Below are 13806 nucleotides of genomic sequence, written 5' to 3' on the forward strand. Positions count from 1 at the left end.
GTTCGGGTCCCCATTGACTTCCATTATGTTCGGAGTTCGGGTCGAACACCCGAACATCGCGGCGATGTTCGGCGAACGTTCGCGAACCCGAACATCTAGGTGTTCGCCCAACACTAGTCCTGGCCAGTTGGGGAACTCTCTTCCGAGAAACTAGCAGGTGTAAAAGCATCGCTGAGAGATCCGGAGTGGCGGATCATATCGGTGGAGTTGACTGTTCTCCTCCTTACCCCTCCCACACTAAGCCACTCCATTGTCTCCCCCCATCCTCCAGAGCAACTGATGCCTCCTTAGGCTGGGGAGGGACTGAGTCCTGATCCCTGTGGGATGACAGTAAGGACCCATTCACACTTAGGCGATTAGCAGGCATTTACTGCTTATTGCCAGTGATCGCAAGCGCAATGTTAACTACATGGCAGTGATCTCACTGCTGCAATCACCAGCGATTCCCGATTAGCGCTAAACGCAAACACGCATTTTATTTATTTTTTTGCATTTTTTGAGCGATTGCTATTACACTGTATTTCAATCGTGAATCACAATCAATCAAAAAAACGATAAAATGTCCTGTGAAAGATATGCGTTTTATGGCGTAAAAATCGCTGGCACAAAATACTAGCACTAATCGCTAGCATTTTGCATTTCTAAGTGTGAACGGGGCCTAATTGTGCGTGTGTATGCATTCACCGATAAGTAATGATAATTATAATTTGCCTACTTTGTGATTTTTTTTTACAGCCTTTAGATTTTATAATTCATGTTTTGAATCTCTGACGAGTATAAGGAGTCATTTGCCTTCCTCAGTGTATGTGACCACCATGAATGTCGGTTGATTGACATGTTTATTCTGCTTCCAACTGTCATTTTACAGAACTGATTTTTAAATGAAACTGTTTTTTCTGGGCAACAGATGAATACATGGGGCTTGATTCACAAAGCGGTGCTAACAGTTAGCACGCTGGTGAAAAGCCCTTTATCACGCCTAAACTCAGTTTAGGCATGATACGTTTAGGTGTGATAAGTTTAGGCGTGATAGGTTTAGGCGTGATAACTATAGCACCAACTGGGTTAGCACCGCAGTGCACAGCTGATCAAAAGTTTTGTGCTAGCAAAGTCTGGTGCACTTCGCATAGAGTTTAATGGCGCTGCTTTGCGTGCGGTCTAAACTTATCACGCCTAAACTGGCTTTTCACCAGCGTGGTGCAATGGTTATCACGCCTAAAGTCTTTTAGGCGTACTAACTGGGTTAGCACCGCTTTGTGAATCGAGCCCATGCTCTTCACACAAGACTCTGAGATACAGGTTTATCTTTCTCACTAGAAGAGCTATACTAGACATACTCAAATCATCCACCACCAATATCACATGACTGGAGAACAGGTGTTATAAGGTTGCTAAGTAAACAGTATCCTTTTATTTTTAAAAAATGTACAAAAGGTTACTATAAGGCCCAGTTCACACTTGTGTTGAAGTGGCAAATGGATCCGTGAAAACGGATCTGATCACCGGACGATTCCGTTTCCCCACATACCCCCAGAATCCCACCCCCAAAGTGTATTTTTCTATTTAGAACGGTCCGTTTGTTCACTAGTGTGAACAAATGTTCCAGTTTCTCATTATCCCCAATGCAGTGCTTTAGCTTCTGTTCCGCTGGGCTCGGCTGTCCGGAAAAATTAGTGCAGCAGCTAACTTGCGGTCCATTCAGCGGATCATGTAGAACAGACCCGTTTGAACGGACGGATATGAACGGATCCATAGGTTAGCATTGGCTCCATTTGCATCCGTTCTCTTTCGATCCGGAAACAGACCAGGTTTTTTTTTTAACTCTAATGTAACCGGGCCTCACTGCTTTAAAAGGATACATAAGGCAGGAAAACACTATAAAAACTTTTACCTCCATGTATCCAGGGTGCTAGGCAGTGGTGGCCCGCATCCTCCTTTTAACCCCCCACCACCACCACCAACCCAGTGCTGCATTTTTCCATACCTCCCAACTTTTTGAGATGAGAAAGAGGGACACTTAAGCCATGCCCCTGCCACACCCCTGATCACGCCTTTAGTCACACCTCTAGTCAGTGTCACGCATACCATAAAGATTCCAAATATGTTGTTTTATAATTCAAACCACAGTGGTCCTTTCTATCCTGCTTCATTTTCCATCATATTAACATTTTAAAATTAGTAATATATCAATTTAAAGGAAAGAAATAAAGTCAATAAAACACATTTTTAGTAGAGAAATATATATATTTACATAGAAAGAGGGACAAAGTCCTGAAAGAGGGACAAATGAGGAGGAAAGAGGGACAGGGCTCCCAAAGACAGTTGGGAGCTATGATTTTCTAATAAAAAGTTTTGCACTAGGCCCCGAATGTCCTTGCTCTAGCGCATAATTATATGACTATCACGCTTTGTATCTACTTATCTAAAGTGACCAGATTTTTGTGGGTCCAACCTGGGACGGGGAGGGGGGGCGCGGGGGGGGGGGGGGGGGCGAAAAGTGGGGAGGACTGAGGAGCGCCGCGGCGGAAAATGGGCGTGGCCATGACATTGTATGGGCGGAGCTAACGTAATGATGTAACAGCGAGGCATAAGAAAGCAGTGTTTACGCCATGATGTGGACAAACGAGACTTTGCTTCATGGGTGTGCAGAAACTGTGTGATGCTAATAGTATACCAGAACCACAAAGCAGCAAACATAGCCATCTATGACCATTAAATAATAAATGCAGTAACAGTTACCCCGGACACCAGAAAATAAACGCAATGGGCAACATGTCAGCACAAAATAAACGCAATGCGGGCAAACATGTCAGTACAAAATAAACGCAATGCGGGCAAACATGTCAGTACAAAATAAACGCAATGCGGGCAAACATGTCAGTACAAAATAAACGCAATGCGGGCAAACATGTCAGTACAAAATAAATGCAATGCGGGCAAACATTTCACCAGAAAATAAACGCAATGCGGGCAAACATTTCACCAGAAAATAAACGCAATGCGGGCAAACATTTCACCAGAAAATAAACGCAATGCGGGCAAACATTTCACCAGAAAATAAACGCAATGCGGGCAAACATTTCACCAGAAAATAAACGCAATGCGGGCAAACAATTTACCAGAAAATAAACGCAATGCGGGCAAACATTTCACCAGAAAATTAGCGCAATGCGGGCAAACATTTCCCCAGAAAAGAAACACAATGCGGGCAACATGTCAGTACAAAATAAACGCAATGCGGGCAAACATGTCAGTACAAAATAAACGCATTGCGGGCAACATGTCAGTACAAATTAAAACGCAATGCGGGCAAACATTTCACCAGAAAATAAACGCAATGCGGGCAAGCATTTCACCAGAAAATAAACGCAATGCAGGCAAACATTTCACCAGAAAATAAACGCAATGCGGGCAAACATTTTACCAGAAAATTAACGCAATGCGGACAAACATTTCCCCAGAAAAGAAACGCAATGCGGGCAAACATTTCCCCAGAAAAAAAACGCAATGCGGGCAAACATTTCCCCAGAAAAGAAACGCAATGCGGGCAAACATTTCACCAGAAAAGAAACGCAATGCGGGCAAACATTTCACCAGAAAAGAAACGCAATGCGGGCAAACATTTCACCTGGAAAAGAAAGCATTTACTCACCTGGCAGAAGTCTCCGGCCTCTGACGCGCTGCTCCCGGGACCACCTTCCTCCTGCTCGTCTCCCGCGCTGACAGGGCTATGGCAAGATGGCGCCCGAAGCCCTGTACTGGAGACACAAATAGTCTCCAGTACAGGGCTTCGGCAGCCATCTTTCCGTAGCCCTGCTCGCCTGCCGGTGTCGGAACAGACACCGAAGACTAAGGAGGCTGGAGCGGGGCTGCAGGCAATGAACTGGCACGGCGTCTATAGACGCCGCTGCCAGTTCATGAGGATAGAGTGGCCAGAGTCCCGAGGCCGGGACGTCCCGCTGCTGAAAGCGGGACGTTTCCCGGGACCTCATGCAGCCTGGGACAGCGGACCCCGAATCCAGGACGCGTCCCGGGCAATCCGGGACATCTGGTCACTCTGGACTTGATGCAATTTACCCTATTTGTATAGTTTCCCCTTTAAAAGAAGAGTGTTCAGATATTTTTGGGCTCACATGGTCTCTCTCTCCTCCTTTCTCTATCCCTTGATTTAGTTTATAGTAAATCGAAGGAACCCGCTTCTCCGTATACCAAGCCAATACCCTTATTTGGCCACAAGATGGCAATGGTGCAAACCAACATACAGGCCAAAATAAGGAGGTTTTGCTGCACATCATTGCTTGGCAACCACCTTGCGAGACAGAGGCCTGAAATGCAGCACGTTGAGTGGCGAGGATACGCCAAAAAAGACAGAAGTCGGCAGCACGTGCCACACTGGAATCCAATGACACGCTGGTATGAGGGCCCTCATCTGGAGCTCTCTTCCACACAGGGTTGCCAAGCGTCTGTCAATTCACGGACAGTCAGTAAAAAATGAGGCAAATTAGTCCCGTCCGTACTGCCCGTATTTTTGCACTGTGTGTCCGTTTAATTTACTTAGCAAGTCGGCATGTGCATTCTTACAATTGTGATGTACTGCAGCTCCTCCCTCTTGCTGAAATACATCACTCAGCCTCACCCCTTGCAGCCAGTAAGATCCCTTATCTCTGTAGTCTGTACTGGCGTCCTCCAGCGTGCCTGGCTCCGCCTCCAGCCTCGTGAGCTTTCTTCAGATGACTGGGACAGCATGGGGACAGAAACAAGTGAGTCACAATTGGGCTCACTACACCTCGGAGGGTCTGGCCAGCATGCAGCACAGTAGCTGGCTCAGTAAATGCTGTCCCTCCTCACATTCCATCGGGGCTGCTCTGGTCTGGCTGACGGTGTGGTGAAATGTTTTGCAACTTTATCAGATTTTGCAACCGGTTGCACTTATTTATAGGTATAGCTATCAGAAAGTGTAACCTAACCATTGACTTTAACCTATCTGTATCAGAAAATGCAACCCAACCAAACCCTATTCTCACACAGAACCCTTCCCTCTTGCTCAACTAATAACCCCCCTGGAGGGAACAATCCCCCCTCTTGCCCAACTAATAACCCCCCCTGGAGGGAACAATCCCCCCTCTTGCTCAACTAATAACCCCCCCTGCAGGGAACAATCCCCCCTCTTGCTCAACTAATAACCCCCCCTGGAGGGAACAATCCCCCTTGTAGCTCAATGGGATCTGTGGTTGCAAAAAATTACAGGCGTGTTAACAGAGAGGAGCCACGCCTACACAGTCATACACTGTCCTCTATGGCAAGTTGCAAAATATGATGGGTAGCTAAATTTTTCACTACAGCGGCTGTCTGTGACCACTGACCAGGTCACATATAGGCCATTCATGCCTGTATTCAGCATCAAATGCAGAGCAAATTCACAGTTCCCTCTATTCAGGGGTTTCCTGCTGCAGTGTATGTGTGAGAGGTGAGGAACAGTTCAATCACTGCTAAATGAGTGGAAAAAAAAAAAATATATATATTTTCAATGTGTAGTGGCATTGTTTTCTCCCATCCTGCCACTTCTGCCAGCATCTTTCTAAGGCGTTTGTTCACTGCTCTTTCTATACAGTATAGCAGACCTCCGCTGTGGCAGCGCTGATGAATTCAGGGACATGAGCGTATTATCTATCGTGACAGGAAACTATGAACTGCATCAGCAAGGATCACTTATTATTTAGCATTTATATAGTGCTGATATCTTCTGCAGCGCTTTACAGAGTACATAGTCATGTCACCGATTGTCCTCAGAGGAGCTCACAATCTAATCCCTACCATAATCATAGTCTAATGTCCGACCATAATATTATTATTATGTATTTACATATGTATTCATATAGCACTGACATCTTCTGCTGCACTTTACAGAGTGCATAGTCAATGCTACCGACTGTCCTCAGAGGTGCTCACAATCTAATCCCTACCATAGCCTAATGTAATAATATTATTATTATGTATTTATATAGAAGTAACATATTCTGCAGTACTTTGCAGAGTACATAAGTCATGTCACTGACTGTCCTCAGAGGAGCTCACAATCTAATCCTACCATAGTCATAGTCTAATATCTTACCATATTATTATTATTATTATTATTATTATTATTATTATTATTATTATTATTATGTAGCATATAGCACTTACATCATGTTTCTTTTATGGGTAAACAATTCTTCTCAGTTCAGTAGGGCTGTTTCACATGACCTTTATGCAGTAATCACTTGCTTTAGCTATGTTTCTTCTTCCCGAAATAAACAATAAGTTCTCTAAAAAGCCCGCTACTGACTCCACCCTTGACTCCGCCCCCTGTCCGTCCAAAATTTGGGGTGTCCAGATTTTTTTTACCATTTTGTCCAGTAAAAATGAGAAATTGGGTTGGCATCCCCGCTTCCACAGCCTGTTCGTCATGCTCCAAACCTGGCAGGGGAGGACTGGCCCAGGGGGACGGGGGGCAACTGCCCCCCGGGCCGCCCGAATCTTAAGTAATTAGGGCCAGCCGCTGCTATATGCAGCGGCTGCAGACATACCACAAGTGACAGGTTCGCAGTGGGGATCGCAACCTCGCGCGATATTTCCCGGCAAGTTGAAGTATCCAATCAGAGAAGGGGCTTAGGCGGCCGGCTGTGGTGTGCCCTTGTGCGTGGCTGCACCTGCGGTGGATGTGAGCGGCACAAGGACACAAATAGCTTAGGTCCTCTCCGGCCCGGTGGGTTGACCCTGCTTGACTCCGCCCCCCGCCTGGAGCCATTGCCGCCCGCAACGTGCTGCTGTGCCTGCGGTGTCATCGGAGTGAGCTGTCTCACTCTTCAGCTTTCTGTGCTGGGGGGGCTGGGGGCCTGGAGCTGTGGCTACGAGTGGCTGGCTGGCCTGGCTGGAGGAGTCGGACACAGTCCTCCCCTGTGCTGCTGTGCCTGAGGTGTCGTCGGAGTGAGCTGTCTCACTCTTCAGCTTTCTGTGCTGGGGGGGCTGGGGGCCTGGAGCTGCGGCTTCGAGTGGCTGGCTGGCTGGCTGGCTGTCTTGGCTGGAGGAGTCGGACACTCTGGGGGCTGGGAGTCGGAGATGCCACCTATAGCTGCTTGCTGCTGTGGAGGAGGAGGAGGAGGTGTAGGACTGAGGAGACAGGAGGATAGAGGAGGTCGGGTCCAGGTCGCCAGAGGAGAAGGTGGTTTTTATAAATTTTGTTTCTGTACTTCTTCTCCCTTCTTGTCACTGAGTTACTCACACTTTGCTGCCTGCCTGCTACTGCTGTCAAATTCAATTCTCTGCCCAGGCCAGTTTTTTGTGTGATAATCATCCCCATTCTGACCCTGGCCTGAGGGGGAACGTTTTTTCTTCTTGTGGTGTGATTGGCGGCAGGGGAGGGGGGAGGCAGGCAGTTAGGCACTGTCAAACAGGTAGTTGGAAGGGGGGGGGGTTAGGTGTCAGACAAGTAGTTTGTACGGTGGATGGGCAGGAGTGGGGTTAGGCATCACCAGGTAGGTAGGTTTGTGTGTGTGTGTGTGTGGGGGGGGGGGGGGTTGTTTACAGGAGTTATCAGGCATTTTTAATGAAATAAGTGCTACTTACCCGGGGCTTCCTCCAGCCCCACGCTCCCAGCATGTCCTTCGCCGCAGCTCTGCAGTCAGCCATTCGCTGCCGCTGCCTCCCAGTCCCCGGCGATGGCACCAGTCCGACCTGGATGTCGGCCTGTACTGCGCCTGTTCAAGCAGCACTGTCAATCACCGCCACATAGACCGGAGTGTACTGCGCAGGTGCAGTAGTTCTGCGTCTGCACAGTACGCTCTGGTCCATGTGGCGGTGATTGACAGCGCAGCTCGCACAGGCGCAGTCGGCCTGACGTCATCGCCGGGGGCTGGGAGGCAGCGGCAGCGAACAGCTGACTGCAGAGCAGCGGCAAGGGACATGCTGGGAGCTTGGGGCTGGACGAGCCCTGGGTAAGTAGCACTTATTTTCATAAAAAAAAAAAAAGCCTGATAACTCCTGGTTAGGCATAAGACACAGACAGGTAGATTGTGCGGAGAAATGGGGTTAGGCATCAGGTACATAGTGTGTGTGTGTGTGTGGCTGGGGCTGTTAGTCATCACAATTTGAAGATTTGCACACAAGAAAGATATGGCTTTGGGCTGGGGATGCCGTGAATCGGGCCTCTAGTTTGTGTTGTCCCCCCAGGCCAAAAGGTCCCAGTCCTCCCCTGAAACCTGGCCATCTTCCAACGCACTCTTAAAACACACTTTTTCAGACAAGCTTATAACATTTTATAGCCCCCTATTTACTTACTGTTCACAATCTAATCAGAAGCAAAGGCTCACTGCCTCATCTAGGCCCCCCCCCCCCCCCCATCTAGTGTGTCCCCTGCCCCCACAACCCTTTAGATTGTAAGCTTGTAAGGGCAGGGTCATCCTCCTAATGTTTACTGTTTTTGTTGCAATAGTGGTGCTGCTTGAGACTCTGCTGTACATTTTTTTGGGTTGTACCTATGTTCCCCTTGTCGTCTTATTGTGCTTTATAAAGCGCTACAAAATATACTTGCGCTGTATAAATAATAATAACACAGCAAGTGAGCACTTCACTCCCTTGGACGAAATGGCTGTTAGGTTGCTCCGTCCCTGGCACAGACTAAGTAGATGCCATCAGGCCCGCCATCAGGGGGGTACAACCGTGACTTCCGTCACGGGCCCGGGCCGGGCCCAGGGCCCGCAGCCTCGGGCCCCCCCGCCAGGCATCAACCTGCTGTCTCTTCCGGCTCCCCCTCCCCCAGCGGCCGTCGCTGTTAATACCTTCACAGCGGCCGCTCTCCCCTCTCCGGCGCCTGTACTTTCCAGCAGCATCTCTCGGCTGCTGTGTGTGTGATGATGCGACAGGAAGCATGGCTCGGTTCCCATAGTAACGGTGATACACATCGCCGTTACAGGAAGCCGCTGCTCTGGTTCCTGCTGCATCATCACACACAGCAGCCGAGAGATGCTGCTGGAAAGTACAGGCGCCGTAGAGGGGAAAGTGGCCGCTGTGAAGGTAACAGCGGCGGGGGCGAGCGGGGGGCACCACCTACCCATACTGGGGAACTATACTGGGGCACTATACTGGCTATACTGGGGCACTACACTGGCTATACTGGGGCGCTATACTGGCTATACTGGGGCACTGTACTGGCTATACTGGGGCACTGTACTGGCTATACTGGGGCACTATACTAGCTATACTGGGGCAACTATACTAGCTATACTGGGGCACTATACTAACTATACTGGGGAACTATACTAGGGCACTATACTGGCTATACTGGGGCACAATACTGGGGGCAACTATACTAGCTATACTGGGGCACTATACTATACTGGGGCACTATACTGGCTATACTGGGGCACTATACTAGCTATACTGGGGCACTATACTGGCTATACTGGGGCACTATACTAGCTATACTGGGGCACTATACTAGCTATACTGGGGCACTATACTAGCTATACTGGGGCACTATACTGGCTATACTGGGGCACTATACTAGCTATACTGGGGCACTATACTAGCTATACTGGGGCACTATACTAACTATACTGGGGCACTATACTGGCTATACTGGGGCACTATACTGGGGCTCTAGACTGGCTATACTGGGGCACTATACTAGCTATACTGGGCACTATACTAGCTATTCTGGGACACTATACTGGGACACTATACTGGGACACTATACTGGGACACTATACTGGCTATACTGGGGCACTATACTGGCTATACTGGGGCACTATACTGGCTATACTGGGGCACTATACTGGCTATACTGGGGCACTGTACTAGCTATACTGGGGCACTATACTAGCTATACTGGGGCACAATAGTGGGGGCAACTATACTAGCTATACTGGGGCACTATACTGGCTATACTGGGGCACTATACTGGCTATACTGGGGCACTGTACTGGCCATACTGGGGCACTGTACTAGCTATACTGGGGCACAATAGTGGGGGCAACTATACTAGCTATACTGTGGCACTATACTAGCTATACTGGGGCACTATACTGGGGCACTGTACTAGCTATACTGGGGCACAATAGTGGGGGCAACTATACTAGCTATACTGTGGCACTATACTAGCTATACTGGGGCACTATACTGGGGCACTGTACTAGCTATACTGGGGCACAATAGTGGGGGCAACTATACTAGCTATACTGGGGCACTATACTAGCTATACTGGGGCACTATACTAGCTATACTGGGGCACTATACTGGCTATACTGGGGCACTATACTGGCTATACTGGGGCACTGTACTGGCTATACTGGGGCACTGTACTGGGCGTGCACAGCAGTCTGTAGGGGGGCCCAGGCTTGATGTTGTGTGAGGGGCCCCAAAATTTCTGATGGCGGCCCTGGATGCCATCCTTACACACCGCCAATCCACATCTAAGAGATGCAAGTATTATGGAGGCTTTCACCGCACAGCTCCACTCCATGTCAGCATGCTTTGCGATATACCTGAATGTGTTCACAGTATATGGAATAGGGTCTTTTGAAGAAACACAAGTAAAGAGGTGTCTTTTTATCCATCTTGTGCCTGCCTTGTCTTTGGTACTTCAGCAAACAGAATGTGCGCTCACTGCTCCAACGTGTGAGACATGGATCCAAAACCAGTTCTCCAGGACGTGCTCACAGCTACAAGGAGATCCAGGCTGGACAGTGAAGCATACATGAACAACATTCGCCAAGTACAGTCCAAATGCAGGTCATTTATTGAAAAGTCCTATGCAATTCCCTGTCATGCATATGCATTAATACTGGATTGGTGTGTGGTGCAGAGATGTGGGTGCTCAGGCACAAAGGATTGGCAGAGTAGACCCGGATGTCTCCCCAGACCCTCCACAGCAGAGTAACGCAGCAGGCAGCATTACTCTCCATCTCCAGCGTCCACTCTCCAAGTCCGGAAACATCTTCTCTTCCAGGCGTCTCCCCCTAGCATCTGAGAATTATAGGATTTCTAGCGTCTGATTCATTCTTAGACACTAGTGGGAGAGGCCTGCAAGAAAAGATGTCTACAGACTCCGGGGACTAAGCGGCCGGAACAGCTGAGTATTGCAGCCTGCTGTACAACTCTGCGGGAAAGGGGGAGGGGAGAACATCCAGGGCACCCCAAAATAGATCAATGGCACATGCTATCACTGGCGTAGTTAAGGAGCTGTGGGCCCCGATGCAAGTTTTACATTGTAGCCCCTCAAGCACTCTATACATAACAGTTGGTACGGCGCACCAAAACCTGCCAATGGCATTTACAGTGTCCGAGGTTCAAAAAAGGAATGGGGAACAGTTTGCTAATGATTACCACTATAAAAAGTATCTATAGAAGTGATTGTTATGAGCACAGGACCATTAGAAAGCAAACACTGCAGTTGAGGGAGGGCCCCTCCGGCCCAAGGGTCCCGATGCTGTAGCAACCTCTGCACCCCCTATTGCTACGCCCCTGCATGCTACACAGACAGATCTATTGCACTTGCTTGGTGCTTTTAGTAAACTTCCAAGCCTTCTTACCGATTGCGATTTTGCATTGCAGTATTCTGCAATTTTTTGGTAAATACATTTTGTGACTCTCATTTTAGTGAATGAGAATCACAACACAATCACTAGGAAAATGTTACATGCAGCACGTTTGCGATCGTCAAAAATCACAAGCATGCCGTAATCACAGCAGTGTGAGTAATCCCATAGGATTATTCATATAGCAGCACTTTGCTGATCACCTGCAGTCACCAAAGCACAAATCGCAGGCCAAAAGTGCCCGAGGGTGAAGTCAGCCTTCAGATGTTTTGTCTGTCTACAACTACACAACTATACACTTTCAAAATAAAAGTTGGTTGTTGGTTTTAAGACTGAATCTCTTCTATAACACTGGTCAGGGCCGCCATCAGAAATTTTGGGCCCACCCACTGGTTGCTGTGCCTGCCCACTAGCCACCCCACCCCGGTGTCTGTGCGTGAAGTGTGCTGCGGCAAAAAATGTGCATGGCTCCGATACTGAAGAAAGCAGTATGCACAGCGTGATGCGGCAAAAAGTGGGCGTGACCATGGCATGTTGTGGGTGGAGCCAAATACTAGCAAAATACAGGTAGTCCCCGGTTAACAAATGAGATAGGGATTTGTAGGTCCGTTCTTATCCTTTATCCATTCTCTTTTGTCCCCCTCTTATCTTCCTGTGCATCTTTTGTCCACCTCTGTCTCACCTCAGTTTGTGCCTCTTTTGTGTCCTTCTGTGTGACCTCATGTTCCCATCTCATCTCTTTTCTCCCTGTGCCTCTTTTGTCTGCCTCTGTTCCCCCTGTGCCTCTTTTATCCCCCTGTGTTACCCCAGATGCCCTGGGCCCATCACTGCAGTGTCAGTTGTCCCCCCTGATGGCTGCCCTGACACTGGTACTTCATTCCTCTTTGGGCAAAGACATGTAGGACCACAAGCGTGTCTGCTACTCCTTATTGGTGGGAGCTGCCCTTCCATTTGTTGTTGCTAAATTGTATCTTGTATACATTAAATTACAATCTCAGAATGTAATACAAAAAGACAAGTTACATTTTTTATTTCATTATTTTATTATAACTATGTAAATAGTATAATGCTGTTGCCCAAGTGAGTAGATGGTGGAAGCTGGTATGTGTCCCAAAACAACTCACCAACCCTCACTGGCAAATTATATACGACTTAAAGCGTTCAGCTTCTATCTGGCGGGACTTCTGTGCCTCAGATTTGTGATATCCAGCACAGTTATGGTCTCGCTTGGTTTTTCCTGTGGTAGTTCTGGAATGGGGGCTGCGCCTCTCCGGACTCCACAGCTTTCCAGTTTATGCGGCTGAGGAACGGCTCTTTCCTCAGGTTTTTCACCAGTTCTTTACGGTCTTTCTGTTTTTTGCACAGGAGCTTCTCTAGGAAGTCTTCCAGCGTGAGGTCCATCACCTCTGAGAAATCTGGTAAATCGTTACAAATGGAGCGTCTAACGGCAGATTCTTCATCATAACAATCCACCATGAATGGGTGTTTGTTGCATGCCATCTCACAAAGCACGACTCCCATAGAGAAGTAATCTATGGTGTGGCCGTAGTCCATCTCTAGGCACACCTCCGGGGCCATATAGTACACGGCCCATTCACGTGATCCTTTAATCGTGTCGTGCTCAAACACGTTTTGTGCTGCTAGGCCGAAGTCAGCGATCTTTATATTCCCGACTCCGTCCAGAAGGATGTTATTTGGCTTGATGTCTCGGTGGATTATACCCTTGGAGTGGATGTACTCCAGGCCGATGATCATCTGTGCAGCAAATAGTCTGATGGAAGAGAAATAAAATAATTATTAGCATCACATGTTCAATACACAAATAAAGCAGAAAGATGTATCCATGTGGCTAGGTGCACACATAGCAAAAACGCTAGCGTTGCGCAAACCGCTGCGTCTTATGCACCATGGGCCGCATAAAAAAAATGCATGGGTGTGCGTTTGTACTTTAGCATTTTTAAAATCGCTAGTTTTGTTGGATATTATGCATGAACGCATCAAAAACGCACATAATGAAAGTAAATTGAAACGCAATGTATTAAGTTATGTATGCGTTTTTGATGCTTTTTGTTTTAAAAAAATAAAGATATCTGATGTATTTCCGCTTCCTGTTGTCTTCTTAGTAATTTGCATAAATGGAAATATTAAACAGCATAAAATATGCATACAAATCTCACATGCGTTTTGTACCTGCAAACCGCAAATGCATTAAAACGCACGCAAAACGCTTGAA

At 47.8% G+C, this 13806-nt stretch overlaps 1 protein-coding gene and 1 long non-coding RNA gene across 2 annotated transcripts in view; both read right to left on the minus strand.

Moving 5' to 3' along the window:
* Positions 1-8891, minus strand: part of LOC137522992 (uncharacterized) — a 30964-nt gene extending 22073 nt beyond the window's left edge. The window contains exon 1 of the long non-coding RNA XR_011022497.1: positions 8817-8891. This is a non-coding gene — a long non-coding RNA (uncharacterized lncRNA). The remainder of the gene's footprint in view (positions 1-8816) is intronic.
* A 3754-nt stretch (positions 8892-12645) lies between these two features.
* LOC137522255 (uncharacterized) overlaps positions 12646-13806 on the minus strand; it is a 92914-nt gene continuing 91753 nt past the window's right edge. Inside the window, exon 10 of the mRNA XM_068242284.1 lies at positions 12646-13344. Within this exon, the coding sequence (XP_068098385.1) occupies positions 12789-13344 (556 nt within the window). The 3' untranslated portion in view covers positions 12646-12788. The remainder of the gene's footprint in view (positions 13345-13806) is intronic.

The sequence above is a fragment of the Hyperolius riggenbachi genome, chromosome 6, assembly GCF_040937935.1.
Source record: "Hyperolius riggenbachi isolate aHypRig1 chromosome 6, aHypRig1.pri, whole genome shotgun sequence".
Classification (NCBI taxonomy): Eukaryota; Metazoa; Chordata; class Amphibia; order Anura; family Hyperoliidae; genus Hyperolius; species Hyperolius riggenbachi.